General features: G+C 34.6%; 1 protein-coding gene across 4 annotated transcripts; it reads left to right on the top strand.

Moving 5' to 3' along the window:
* Nucleotides 1-5158: 5158 nt before the first annotated feature.
* LOC132645420 (auxin response factor 11-like) lies at nucleotides 5159-10004 on the top strand. Of its 4 annotated transcripts, none has more exons than XM_060362393.1 (14): nucleotides 5159-5521; nucleotides 6184-6299; nucleotides 6403-6498; nucleotides 6594-6650; nucleotides 6809-6961; nucleotides 7218-7302; nucleotides 7462-7552; nucleotides 7690-7854; nucleotides 7955-8068; nucleotides 8157-8229; nucleotides 8311-8458; nucleotides 8551-9158; nucleotides 9241-9428; nucleotides 9507-10004. In XM_060362393.1, the coding sequence occupies exons 2-14, from the start codon at nucleotides 6186-6188 to the stop codon at nucleotides 9661-9663; spliced, it is 2049 nt and encodes a 682-aa protein (XP_060218376.1). In that variant the 5' UTR covers nucleotides 5159-5521; nucleotides 6184-6185; the 3' UTR covers nucleotides 9664-10004. The 4 variants fall into 4 exon arrangements, with proteins under 4 accessions (XP_060218376.1, XP_060218375.1, XP_060218373.1 ...); XM_060362392.1 differs by having other exon boundaries at nucleotides 5159-5547; XM_060362390.1 differs by lacking the exon at nucleotides 5159-5521 and adding an exon at nucleotides 5543-5683.
* The last annotated feature ends 2246 nt before the right edge of the window (nucleotides 10005-12250 follow it).

Raw genomic sequence — 12250 nt, 5'->3', positions numbered from 1 at the left:
GAAGAAAAAGAAAAGGATAATGGCATCATTACATTCACGCACGAATTTCGTGCGTGAAACCTATTAATGTGTTTTTTTTTGTACTAGTTTGGTTCAATTTTTTTTTTATCCTACTTAAGTCGCGGATTCTTGTATGTGCACATTTTGTAAGATGCATGCATTTTGTCAATGCGCAATTGCATGTTTAATTATCACTATTATTTTATGTCCCCCTCTCCCATATTTCTGTTACGCCACAGAACTATACAAATAGCTCAAGTTTTAATGAACAATATTCAAAATTACACGAGATGTGATAGTCAATTAGTGGCTTGGTAATCAAAAGAAAAATGTCAATTAATAAAGATCAAAATTACCCTAAGAAACTCATGCAAGTTCTTTTATTTTTTCCGTTTAAAACTTAAAGTCTGATTGATGGATTTTTTCACGATTCGATAAGTTAAAAATATATTGTTTTATTTTCTTTATACCTCATTTAGCCTAGCAATTAATTAACTAAATAAATACACAGCTTAACTGAAGCTGTTTCTAAAACAAACTTGCATATTAAAATTTGGCCTTCGAGCTGATGTAATCAGTGTCAAATAATACACCATCCATGCTTAGAATTTTAAAATGGCGAATATATCGTAACGCTCAAGTTCCCCAGATTAATTTCGTGTTGTGTTTTCTTAATCATTCGGTATTCAGTTCATTTGCTCAAGGATTAATTTGAATTTGCGAGCCGAATAAACCTCTAAAAGGGGTTAAAACACTCTCATCCATTTTTTTTTCTTTATTTTTAAGACTTGAATCTTGAATCTTTAAATAAAGGTAGAGGGACTTCAACCATCTATCATATCGTTTGATCTTACTGTTGCTATTATTGCACGGTTTTAGACCTCTAATCTGCTATTAACTGTGTCTCTTAATAATTATCTAATTAATTAAGGCAATGTCATCATATGTTCAGGTGTTCGTTGAAAGATACAATAGCTCAAGTGTCTAAAAAGGAATTTTTCTTACAAAAAGAGGTCGTCTATATATTAAGCCATAGTAATTTTACTACACCATTTTTCAAATAACTAATAAGTAATCATATAAATAATAAACTATTACTCCCTCCGGCTCATAATAAGTGTCACTTTAGTCAAAAAAATTTGTCCCTATAATAAGTGTCACCTTAGAAAATCAAGACATAAATTAACTAGTTTTTTCCAATTCTGCCCTCAGATAATAAGCAACATCTAAATGATGATTGGAAAAGCCATATAATAACTTGGTATTGTTGGATTTTCAATGTCAAAAGGTTTATTTCTTGCGCATGCTTTAATCAAAAGGTAAAAGTAATTTATTTTATTATATAGGGGTAATTTGATAAATTTCACATTGTATTATTGATTTTTTAATATGCGTATTTTTTGCTAAGATGACACTTATTATAAGACGGAAGAAGTATATATAATTAGTTCTGGACAGTGCAGCACATTACCGTAAAGGCGCGTCGAACAAAAACTTGAGGGTGAAGCAGGAAGCTTACATTAAAGTGGGGCCTCAAAAGGACAGTGGCAGGTTGAGTAAATTGAGGTCATTACAAGGTTTATTTAATGCTAAAAACGGGCATCCAACAAATAAAGATAAATAGAAAATCAGTGAGGAAATATATTTTGCCGGGTTTACTCTCAACCAACAGAGGTTGCCTGCCATACTGCAGACAAAGAAAGAGACGCACGCCATAGATCACCCCTCATAACGTCGTCAAAGTTGACAGTTTTTACAACACCTCCTATTCTAGTGTGCTGTATTAGGGCTCTTCACCGGCCTGATTGGATCGGATTTAGCACATTTCGAATTATATTTTCAGATTTTAGATTTTTTAAAATGTACTCTGAATCCAATCCAAATTAACTTCGGATTGAATTTTTGATGTTTGGCTCGGATAAACATTTCAGATTTTCAGATCGAACTGTACGCCTTATTAAGATGCTTATAGCACTGGTGCAACATGCCAACATATCCCAACACCTAGTTCATAATCTTCATCAACCAATATTTAATAAAGTTCATTAAACAAAATAAACTTAAATCATCAACAAAGTAAACTGAAACCCCAAACAAATGTCTAATAACCTAAAATGAAAGTGTAACCGTTTATATGTATCCATATATTTTGGATTTTGGTCGGATTGGTTTAAAATTGTACCAATCCGTATCCGATACGTCTATCTGAAATTTAAAAAATATAATCCATATCCGAACCAAATATCTAAAATCCGAATAGCGTGGATCGGCTCGGATTCTCGGACATATCCGAATTGTGCACAACCCTAGTTTGTATGGTAGAAAAATATTTTTACCATCAAAAGTTACGGTGGGACAATGAAGGTTGTGAGGTAGATTTGGGTTCGAACTCAAAAATAAGATCTCATTCTTAATGGTAAACCTTTTAATTTTTAAAGTGAAATTTTCACGAAACAAATTCGGATTAATCCAAAAACTTATACCGCACACAAGATGGAAACAAAAGAAAATGATGGAAACCATTTCTATTATTTTGTTATAAAAGATATTTCTGAATGAGATTAATTTTCATCAACAGAGAAATGATGGCTTCACCTATAATTAACTGAATTTTGTAAGTAGCACAACTTTTTGGTCAAATAGCATGCTTCAATCAAGAGATATGTGTATGATTATCACATATTACATGCTTATACAAGAATCGATCTAAAAAGAATTATTTCTGATTTTATTTTTCATGTAAAATCTTCTTCTATGTACCAAAAGTGTGTGACTAAAAACATTACAATCTCGCGTACACCAACACAATGAATAAATTACACTGCCATTTTTTAATGTTGTTTTTCCATGACAAAAGAAAAAAATAGTCTAACAAACCTCAAATATAAGGTTGAAACACTATGAAAATTATTATCCTACTTCATGATCAAGAGGAAAAATGTTTATTAAAACAACTCATAAAGAAACACATTAAATCATAGTAACACATAAAAGTAACCTTTTAATTTTTCAATGCTATTCAAATAAATGGAGTAGTAACTTTTAAGTATTTAATCTTTATTACTCTCCTCTGTTCCAATTCGTTTGACACTTTTTTCTTTTCGAGAGTCAAACTTCTTAATTTTGATCATGTATTTAAACATAAATTTTTTAAAATTTTCAAAATAAATTTTACATGTATGAAAATTACTTAAAAAGTATTATAAGTCACCATAGTTAATAATTTAAATTTTTTAAAAGATTATGAAAAAATTACGGTAAAAAAATAACGCATTTGACTCTCAAAAAATGAAAAACATCAAAATAAATTAGGACAAAAGTAGTAATAATAGAATTAAATCAATTAAATTTCGTGTATATTTGGCTGCTATCAATATTCTAGGGGGTTACGCACTTACGCTTGTAAATGCTAAGCAGCCGTTATGTGAGGACCACCATTGTTTAATACAAGTCACGTTTACTCAACATCTCTAGTTACTTAACCTAACTATGGTTAAAGTTGACTTTTAGTAGCATCTATTCTTCTTATTCCATTCATGGCAAAATAAATAGGTATTCCCATAGCCTATAATTAGCATAGTTTAATGATATGTTGTCCATGAAAATGATAAAATGAAACTCCGTTCAAATAAAATACCATGATCTGAAGCAAAAAGGAAAAACGGAACAATTATCAATTCATTTTAGATATTTATAAAAAAAGGTTGATACATGATATAGTGACTTCTTTAAAATTAGATAAATATCATACTATTTTGTAAAGTGTTTCAATGAGTTGTAACTTTATTTTCTCTGACAATAAAATGAGATGAATAATATAACGATATTGAAAAAACTAAATGATCAGAAAATACTTAAATTTGCAACTCACAAATAAAATAAGGGGATATGGATTCGTAATTCATTGAAATGGCGTGTTAAATTTTAATAGTAGTAGTTATATGTGCACATTTTGTAAGATGCATGCATTTTGTCAATGCGCAATTGCATGTTTAATTGTCACTATTATTTTATGTTCCCCTCTACCATATTTCCGTTACGCCACAGAACTATACAAATAGCTCACGTTTTAATGAACAATATTTAAAATTACACGAGATGTGATAGTGAATTAGTGGCTTGGTAATCAAAAGAAAAATGTCAATTAACAAAGATCAAAATGACCTTAAGAAATTCATGCAAGTTTTATTTTTTCCGCTTAAAACTTAAAGTTTGATTGATGGATTTTTTCACGATTCAATAAGTTAAAAATATATTGTTTTATTTTCTTTATACCTCATTTATCCTAGCAATTAATTAACTAAATAAATATACAGCTTAATTGAAGCTTTTTCTAAAACGAACTTGCATTTCGATGTAATCAATGTCAAATACTACACCATCCATGCTTAGAGTTTAAAATGGCGAATATACCGTAACGCTCACAGAGTTCTCCAAATTAATTTCGTGTTGTGTTTTCTTAATCATTCGATATTCAATCCGTTTGCCCAAGGAGGCTAAACCACTCTCATCAGTTTTTTTTTTTTTTTTTTTTTCATTTTAAGACTTGAATCTAAAACTTTAATTAAAGGTGGAGGGACTTTAACCATCTATCATATCCTTTGGTCTTATTGTTGGTATTATTGCAGGGTTTTAGACCACCAATCTGCTATTAACTGTGTCTCTGAATAATTATATAATTAATTAATGAAATTAGAAGCCATTAGTACAGTGCATTATTCTTTTTCTATTCTCATTAGCAGTAACAAAAGAAATAAAAATAAGTACTTTCTTACTCACAAGTCTTAAACAAGGGGATTGCCTGTTGACATATATTTTCTAAATTATTTGAGCTAAATATTACACTTGGTAAAACGAGGGGACCTAAAATGAGAGTAAAATTTGCCAAAAAGGTTAAAAGACAGTTGAAAAGGGTGAGTGACAAAATCGTCAGATTTTATTATAAAAGTAAAAATCTTTTCCCATTACCTATAACTCAACTGAAAAAAAAAAGGGAAAGGTACGTACTTCCAATAAATAAATAAAGAAAAAAAAGTGTATGAAAAAGGTGGGTAGAAAAAGGAGTTAAAAATGCTTAACTGTGGTTAAACTTTAACCTTGGCATGTCCTAGTGAGTCAGTGAAATAAAAGCTTTTCATTTTCAGCTTATATAGAGGGAAGACGAAAAGATACATGTACAATTAAAGAGAGTGAAAAATATTAAGGAAGCAGTTTTTGGGATTTGGTAATGTTGATTCAGGTGATAATATGACCAAGAAAAAGTGGTTTTTTGCAACCCAAAAAAGGTGGTATTGGTAGCTAAAGAAGGACTGAAAGAAACAAGAGTGGTTTTGTAACTGAAAAAAAAGCAAACACTAGAAAGAGCACAAAAGCTGTTACATACACTTGTGTTTACATTTAGAGAGAGAAACAAACAAGGGTAGCTCAGAAAATGGCTGATTAACTGTTTTGTTTGTTAGTAAAAATTGGATCTTTGGAGTTGTTTTTGTTTGGATTTGTATATGTAATGATGATAATTTGGGTACGTTGAAGTGCGTGAACAATAAGGTTTCTTCTTCAAGCTTTCTTGTTAGCAATTAGCATCCTTTTTTTCTTTTTTTTCTTTTTGAGGGGTTTTAGTGGCCTTTAATTGTTCAATTTGAAGAACTTAGAGGAGCCTCTATGATACAAAATCAAAATACAGGTGAAAAACACTTGCTTATTCGGTTGTTTTTCCTTTTTTGTTTTATGGGTTTCTATGAAATTTTTGTTGTTTTCTATGAAGAGGTAGCAAAACTTGACTTTGCATCTGTTATTATGTTTGTTTCTCTTCTATTTCTTTGTCTTATTTTTTAATTGTTCTTAAAATTCTCAACTGTTACTTATGCAGCTAGATAAGGCTTTAGTTACTGCAATTTGCCTGATCATTTCATAAGTCATAAAATTCCTGATTTGGGATAAGTTCTGTTTTAATGAAAAATGTAGTTTAAATACCAATGAGCTAAAAAAATTTCCATATCATTGTTTCTTGAGTTTCATAACAACTACTGTAGAGTTCAATTCCTTTTTGTTTTTTTTTTTTAAGTCTCAGTGGCTTTGCTTCATTTCTTAGGCAAGCTCAAGTTTTTTTTTTCATTCTAATTATATGTCCTTTTATGTGAGTTTTGTTACATTTCTTTTTGTGGTTATTTTGTGTTTGAGTAGGTATGGGAAGTGATGATTTGTATACGGAGCTATGGAAGGCATGTGCAGGGCCTTTAGTGGATGTTCCTCGGGATGATGAACGAGTTTACTACTTTCCACAGGGTCACATAGAACAAGTATTTCTTTTGCAAACCCCTTTTATGATGCTAAGCTTCCATTCTTTTTAAAAAAAAAAAGAAATTTGCTATAGCTGTGTGTTTCTAATGGATGCATTTGTAGTTAGAGGCTTCGACAAATCAAGCTGTGAATCAACAAATTCCTTTGTTTAATCTTCCTTCTAAGATCCTCTGTCGCGTTGTTAACGTCCACTTACTGGTATGTTCTTGATTCTGAATTCTAGCTTTTGTTTATCGAATTCGTTGCCATTGTCCTGTTATGTTGAAGGAGGGAAGTTTGTCTTCAATTGACAGGCGGAGGCGGAGACTGATGAGGTTTATGCCCAGATCACTTTGCACCCTGAGGCAAAGGTACAATCAGTAGTAATTGCATTTTATTTTATACTGCATCTTTTCTAAGAATCCAGCAGTTAATGGTAAACAGAACATCAGTCCTGTCTAAGCCAATTTTCAGTTTAAATTAGTTTGATTAATTTTGTGTTTCATCACCTTAATTTCTTCTTTTGTAGCAAGAGGAGCCTTCTAAACCTGATCCATGTCCACCTGATCCACCAAAACGAACCGTTCACTCATTCAGTAAGATCTTAACCGCATCAGATACGAGCACTCATGGAGGATTCTCTGTTCTTCGGAAGCACGCTAATGAATGTCTCCCGCAACTGGTAATTCTTTCACTTTATCTTCACTCTATCCTTTTTGTTTTCAGAGAAAGATGGATGAAGAAAATGGGTTTAAAAATAACTTTACGTACTAGTATGTATTTTTTCAATATCAGCAACTGCTGTGTTAGATTTATATAACAAAACTGGCAGGAGGGAAGGTTAATTTCTTCTCCTTCCTGTCTTAGACTTGATTATTTTAGCAAATCTTTAGAGGGTTATATGTTCTGACATTTGGACTGGTATGTGGCATCAACAGGACATGACTCAGGCGACTCCGACCCAAGATTTGATCACCAAAGATCTTCATGGGTATGAGTGGCGATTTAAGCATATCTTTAGAGGTAATTTTTTTCTAGCGTGCAGGAAGAATAATCAATCTTGGTGGTTGAGTTTTTGAACTTGGAAACTCTCCCGGTATAATAGAATTTTTTTAATTGAATTTAGATTCTGGTATACGTGCATGCTGTCTTGGTTCCTTAATCGACCTAGTTACTTTTCAGGCCAACCTCGAAGACACTTGCTAACTACTGGATGGAGTACATTCGTAACATCCAAGAGATTAGTTGCTGGTGATGCTTTCGTATTCCTGAGGTGTTAACTCTCCTTTTCTCTCTCTCTTTTTTTTTTTTTTTACTTGTTAGGAATTGTTGCTGGTTCATTTTTGATAAAATTCAACCATAATTTTTATTTTCCATAAATAGATGTAATGTATGTCTTAAATATTGCAGGGATGAGAATGGAGAACTGCGTGTTGGGGTTCGACGTCTTGCTCGGCAGCAAAGCCCTATGCCTCAATCTGTGATATCCAGCCAATGTATGCATCTTGGAGTTCTTGCAACTGCATCTCATGCTATTTCAACACAGACTCTGTTTGTTGTGTATTATAAGCCAAGGTATTTTTCTTATATTCATGTAGATGCACAGAGTAAATGTTTACATGTGCTTGTTTTATGACATTTTCCTATTCTTCTGATACCATATGACATCAATCAGGACAAGCCAATTTATAGTTGGATTGAATAAGTATCTGGAGGCCGTGAGTCATGGGTTCTCAGTGGGTATGCGTTTCAGGATGAGGTTTGAAGGAGAAGATTCTCCTGAAAGAAGGTTCACTGTTCATATCCTTTTCTTGTGTGTTAATTTGAAGGCCATGCTGCTGTTGCAGCTTTTGATTTCTGCGAGTTTTAATTGTCAGGTTTACAGGAACGATAGTTGGAACTGGTGACATCTCCTCGCAATGGTCAGAATCTAAATGGCGATCCTTGAAGGTTAGGAATATGTTTGGATTCATAGATGGAAAAGTTTGACACATACATTGGTCTTGTTTTGACTATTTTGCTCCCTTCTAGATTCAATGGGATGAACCAGCATCCATAGTAAGGCCAGACAGGGTTTCACCATGGGAGATAGAGCCTTTTGTTGCTCCTACTTCTGTAGATGTTGCACAACCAGGAATAAAGAGCAAACGACCCCGTGCCCTTGAGCTTCCCCACACTGGTATGTAATAACTTCTGCACTCGTGTCTCACTTTTCCTTTCCCCTTATACAAGCCCAGTCATTGAAATTCAGCAATAATTTGTTTGTTGCAGAAATCGCTGTTGCCCCTGCTGCTTCTCCATTCTGGTACCCTGGATCTGGTCCTACTGTTGAAGTGAGCCACATAGGTAGTATTGCTGAAGTTCAAAGCCATGACAACCAACTATTCTGGTCTTCAAAGCAGAATAGCAGCCTCTCCAATGGCGTGAACAACAGTAGTTGTAGGACACATCTCAGTGGCGTTTGGCAGCATAGTATGCTTGCAAATGGTTCCCCTATTGAAGACAACAAGCAGCTGATCACACGATCAGCTCTGTTGGATTATGGTTCTCCGATGTCATCAAGGGCAAGTAATGCCCTCTTACTTGACAAAGTGGACAGGGGTAATAAGCGTGAGATCTCTTCTGCTTGTCGCTTATTTGGCATTGACTTGCGGAAAAACGCTAGTAGTACGCCTACTAGGGAGAAAGAAATACTTAGTGCTAATGTTATATCCAACTGTGCTGATGATGCACCCATTGTGCCTGGCGAGTCTGAAGTTGATAAGGACCAGAATGTAGAGCATCTGAATCCTTCGGAAGAAAAGAAACAAGTCCAATTGGAGGCACTACCAAAGGATACACACAAACAGGGCCTCACTTCTTCAAGAACTCGTACTAAGGTACAGAAGATAGTTTATGTTCTTTAGATTGTTGGAACGTTTGTTCACTTTAGTTACCTGTAAGCATAATTATCCAAATTAGGTGCAAATGCAAGGGGTTCGTGTTGGACGTGCGGTTGACTTGGCTGCACTAAGTGGTTATGATGATCTTATCAGTGAGCTGGAGAAGATATTCGATATCAAGGGAGAGCTTTGCCCTCGAAACAAATGGGAAGTTGTCTACACGGATGATGAGGGTGACATGATGCTTGTGGGGGATGATCCATGGCCGTGAGTCTCTGCAACTGTTTGAATTTTCATTTGCTATTCTGTTGGCTACATGTTTTAATTTAATTTATTTGATTGCAGGGAGTTCTGTAAGATGGTCAGGAGGATATTTATATATTCTAGTGAGCAAGTGAAGAAGATGAGTCCTAGGTGTAAGCTTCCTATTTTATCATTAGAAGGTGAAGGGACAATGCCGAGTGTAGAATCAGAGCTAAAATCTGAAGACTTGTTGATATAATGGCTACAATATATATGGGGTAAAAGGCTTAACGGGTAGACGTGTTTTCTTTTTATCTAGTTTTTGCTTGTTTCTCTTCTCTTATAAACTAGGAAGGATGTGGAGTTTGTGATCTGCTTCAAAGTAGCAGAGTACTGAGGAACTGGATTCGTGGATTAATCTTAGACTTTACTAATCATGTAGTTAAGGAACTTGGTGAAGGTTAGTTGTGGAAAATGTGAATACCTTTGTGGTTGTTGACAGGTTTTGGTGGGGTTTGATTTGATCAGTCTGTAAAAAAAGCAAACAATTGTAGACATGCTTGTTTCTTGATGACAAACTATGGTTGAGCTATTTCTTTATAGCACTGAGTGGAAAAGAGTGGCAGTGACTGTAACATAACAGCTATGAGAGTTTGTGGCCCCCCATTATCTTTTCAGGCTCTGCCTCATATCCGTACCATTAATTATTTGGCACATACTACTGACTTTACAATATATATACAGTATTTACATAGATTGATTTTTAAGGCCAATGCATATGCACATGGTTCACAGTAATGGTCCTTCTGAGCTCTGCATGTGATCTTCAACTAAGAAAATTATACTTTTAGGCCTGTGGTCCTAAAAGTTAGGAGTCTCATTCTATTCATGTTGTTTTTTTATTAAATCATTAGTTAGTTTTGGTGGGATTACAAATGACAGCCCTTTAGGGTGGCATAAGGATTAAAATGTGTGCGGATCTAATTCTGGTCTGTTAGTGAAGAAATTATAGTGAGGTTTGATAGCTAGTGTTGTTCTTTCTTGAATGTGGCCAAAGAGTTGATATCTCAAAAGATTTGTTGCTTTGAAAGGAGATAAAAAGCCACGTACAGTATCTTTATGACAAAGACCTGAAATATTTTTCGGTTTGGGGATCGTCTTTTTCTTTAATTTCAAATCTTTCAGGTCGTCATCCTCGTGCTACTCAAAATTTGCTTAGACTTTTTGGATTGTCCTTTAGTTTACAAAAGACTGGATATTTCTACTTTTTAAGAGGGGGGATGGGGTTGGGATGCTCATACTTGATAATATTTAGACTGTTTCTTCGACTTTACCTTGAGGGCTCAATGCTGGACAATGGGCCAAGCATTGAATAGCAACAATACTGTTCAATTAGGTATGACCCCTGCACACTGGACAACCATGTTACATGCGGTACTCTTTTAGCTGTTGGACCCTACTTTGGGCTGAGTCGTATTCAGAGTGGGGTGGGCAGGCTGTTACCTGACTCTCCAATGCATGCTTCATGCCCGAGCTAGCTTGAGGGGCATGTCAATGAGAGCCTGTGCTCCCACATGGTATAGCATCGTGCATAGGGATGCGCCCATACATGGCGCCACTAGTGCCGTTTGCAATTTCGTCCCCTATTTTAGCTTGATACCTTTATAGAAGCCTATCTCATCAAAACCTTAGCTCGCATTAATAAGCTGAAAGGAACTGTACCACTAGAATGGTGTGCTATTTGGATTGAGTTTTTCGGTAATAATTTACTGACTCAGACATTTAAGGGAGCACAAACACTTCATTTTCGTTGGGCATGGGACATGACTAGATGTACTAGTATTGATATGATTGTACATGTATCAAATCGAACTAGAATTTGACGTTCTCGGTTCTCTATTTTGATTTTAAGTACTATGTTTGTTAGAAGAAATTGCACGGTTTCCCTTCAAATGGACCGGTCTTTAATTTTTACCGTTCAAATGAGCTCGTCTTTAATTTTTGTCCTTCGAAATCGAACTTACGCCTAGCGGGGCGTAAGTTCTTTAAGGAATCATGCATAACTTATGGGTTATTATGATGCCAAAATATAAACTTATGTTTCGCGAAAAAGTTGTTTGTCTTCAGAGGCGGATTCAGGATTTGAAGTTTCCGGGTGCCATGCGTCATTCAATCAATTTGGGCTTTGGGTCGGATTATTCGTCTTTTCTGATGAAACATTTATTTATAGCAATATACAGAAGAGAAAAACATAAAAAAAAAAATAAAAAAAAAGGGGAAGCCCGGTGCACTAAGCTCCCGCTATGCGCGGGTTCCGGGGAAGGACCGGACCACAAGGGTCTATTGTACGTAGCCTTACCTTGCATTTCTGCAAGAACTTCCAATAATATTACTAATATCATAAATATTCATCATTCATTTACAATTGTCCTCGACGAGGTTTCATCTTCTGAAAATGATCAATGATGACATCATTACTTACATTTGTAAATACATCACGCTTTACGTAACAAACTAAACAATCATTCAAATATTGATCACCAATGCTATTCCGCACTTCATTTTGGATCCGCTTCATGGATGAGAATGCTCTCTCCACAGTTGCGGTAGCAACAGGTAAGATCAGAGTTAATTTCACAAGTAAATAAACAAGTGAATAAGTATCCACAAGATTTGCCTCAACCAATGCTTTTTCCAAATCACGAATTCCTTGCAAGTTGGAGAACTTGGGATTACCACTTCGCATATGAAATATGAAAGTATCGAGTTGGTAACTCAAATCTCTAATCTGTACTTCATGAAGAGGGTTTGTTTATTTGATGAGAATTGAGAAGAGAGAGTTTGTT

This window comes from Lycium barbarum, chromosome 6, assembly GCF_019175385.1.
Source record: "Lycium barbarum isolate Lr01 chromosome 6, ASM1917538v2, whole genome shotgun sequence".
Classification (NCBI taxonomy): Eukaryota; Viridiplantae; Streptophyta; class Magnoliopsida; order Solanales; family Solanaceae; genus Lycium; species Lycium barbarum.
This window is presented reverse-complemented; position numbering and strand designations above follow the sequence as displayed.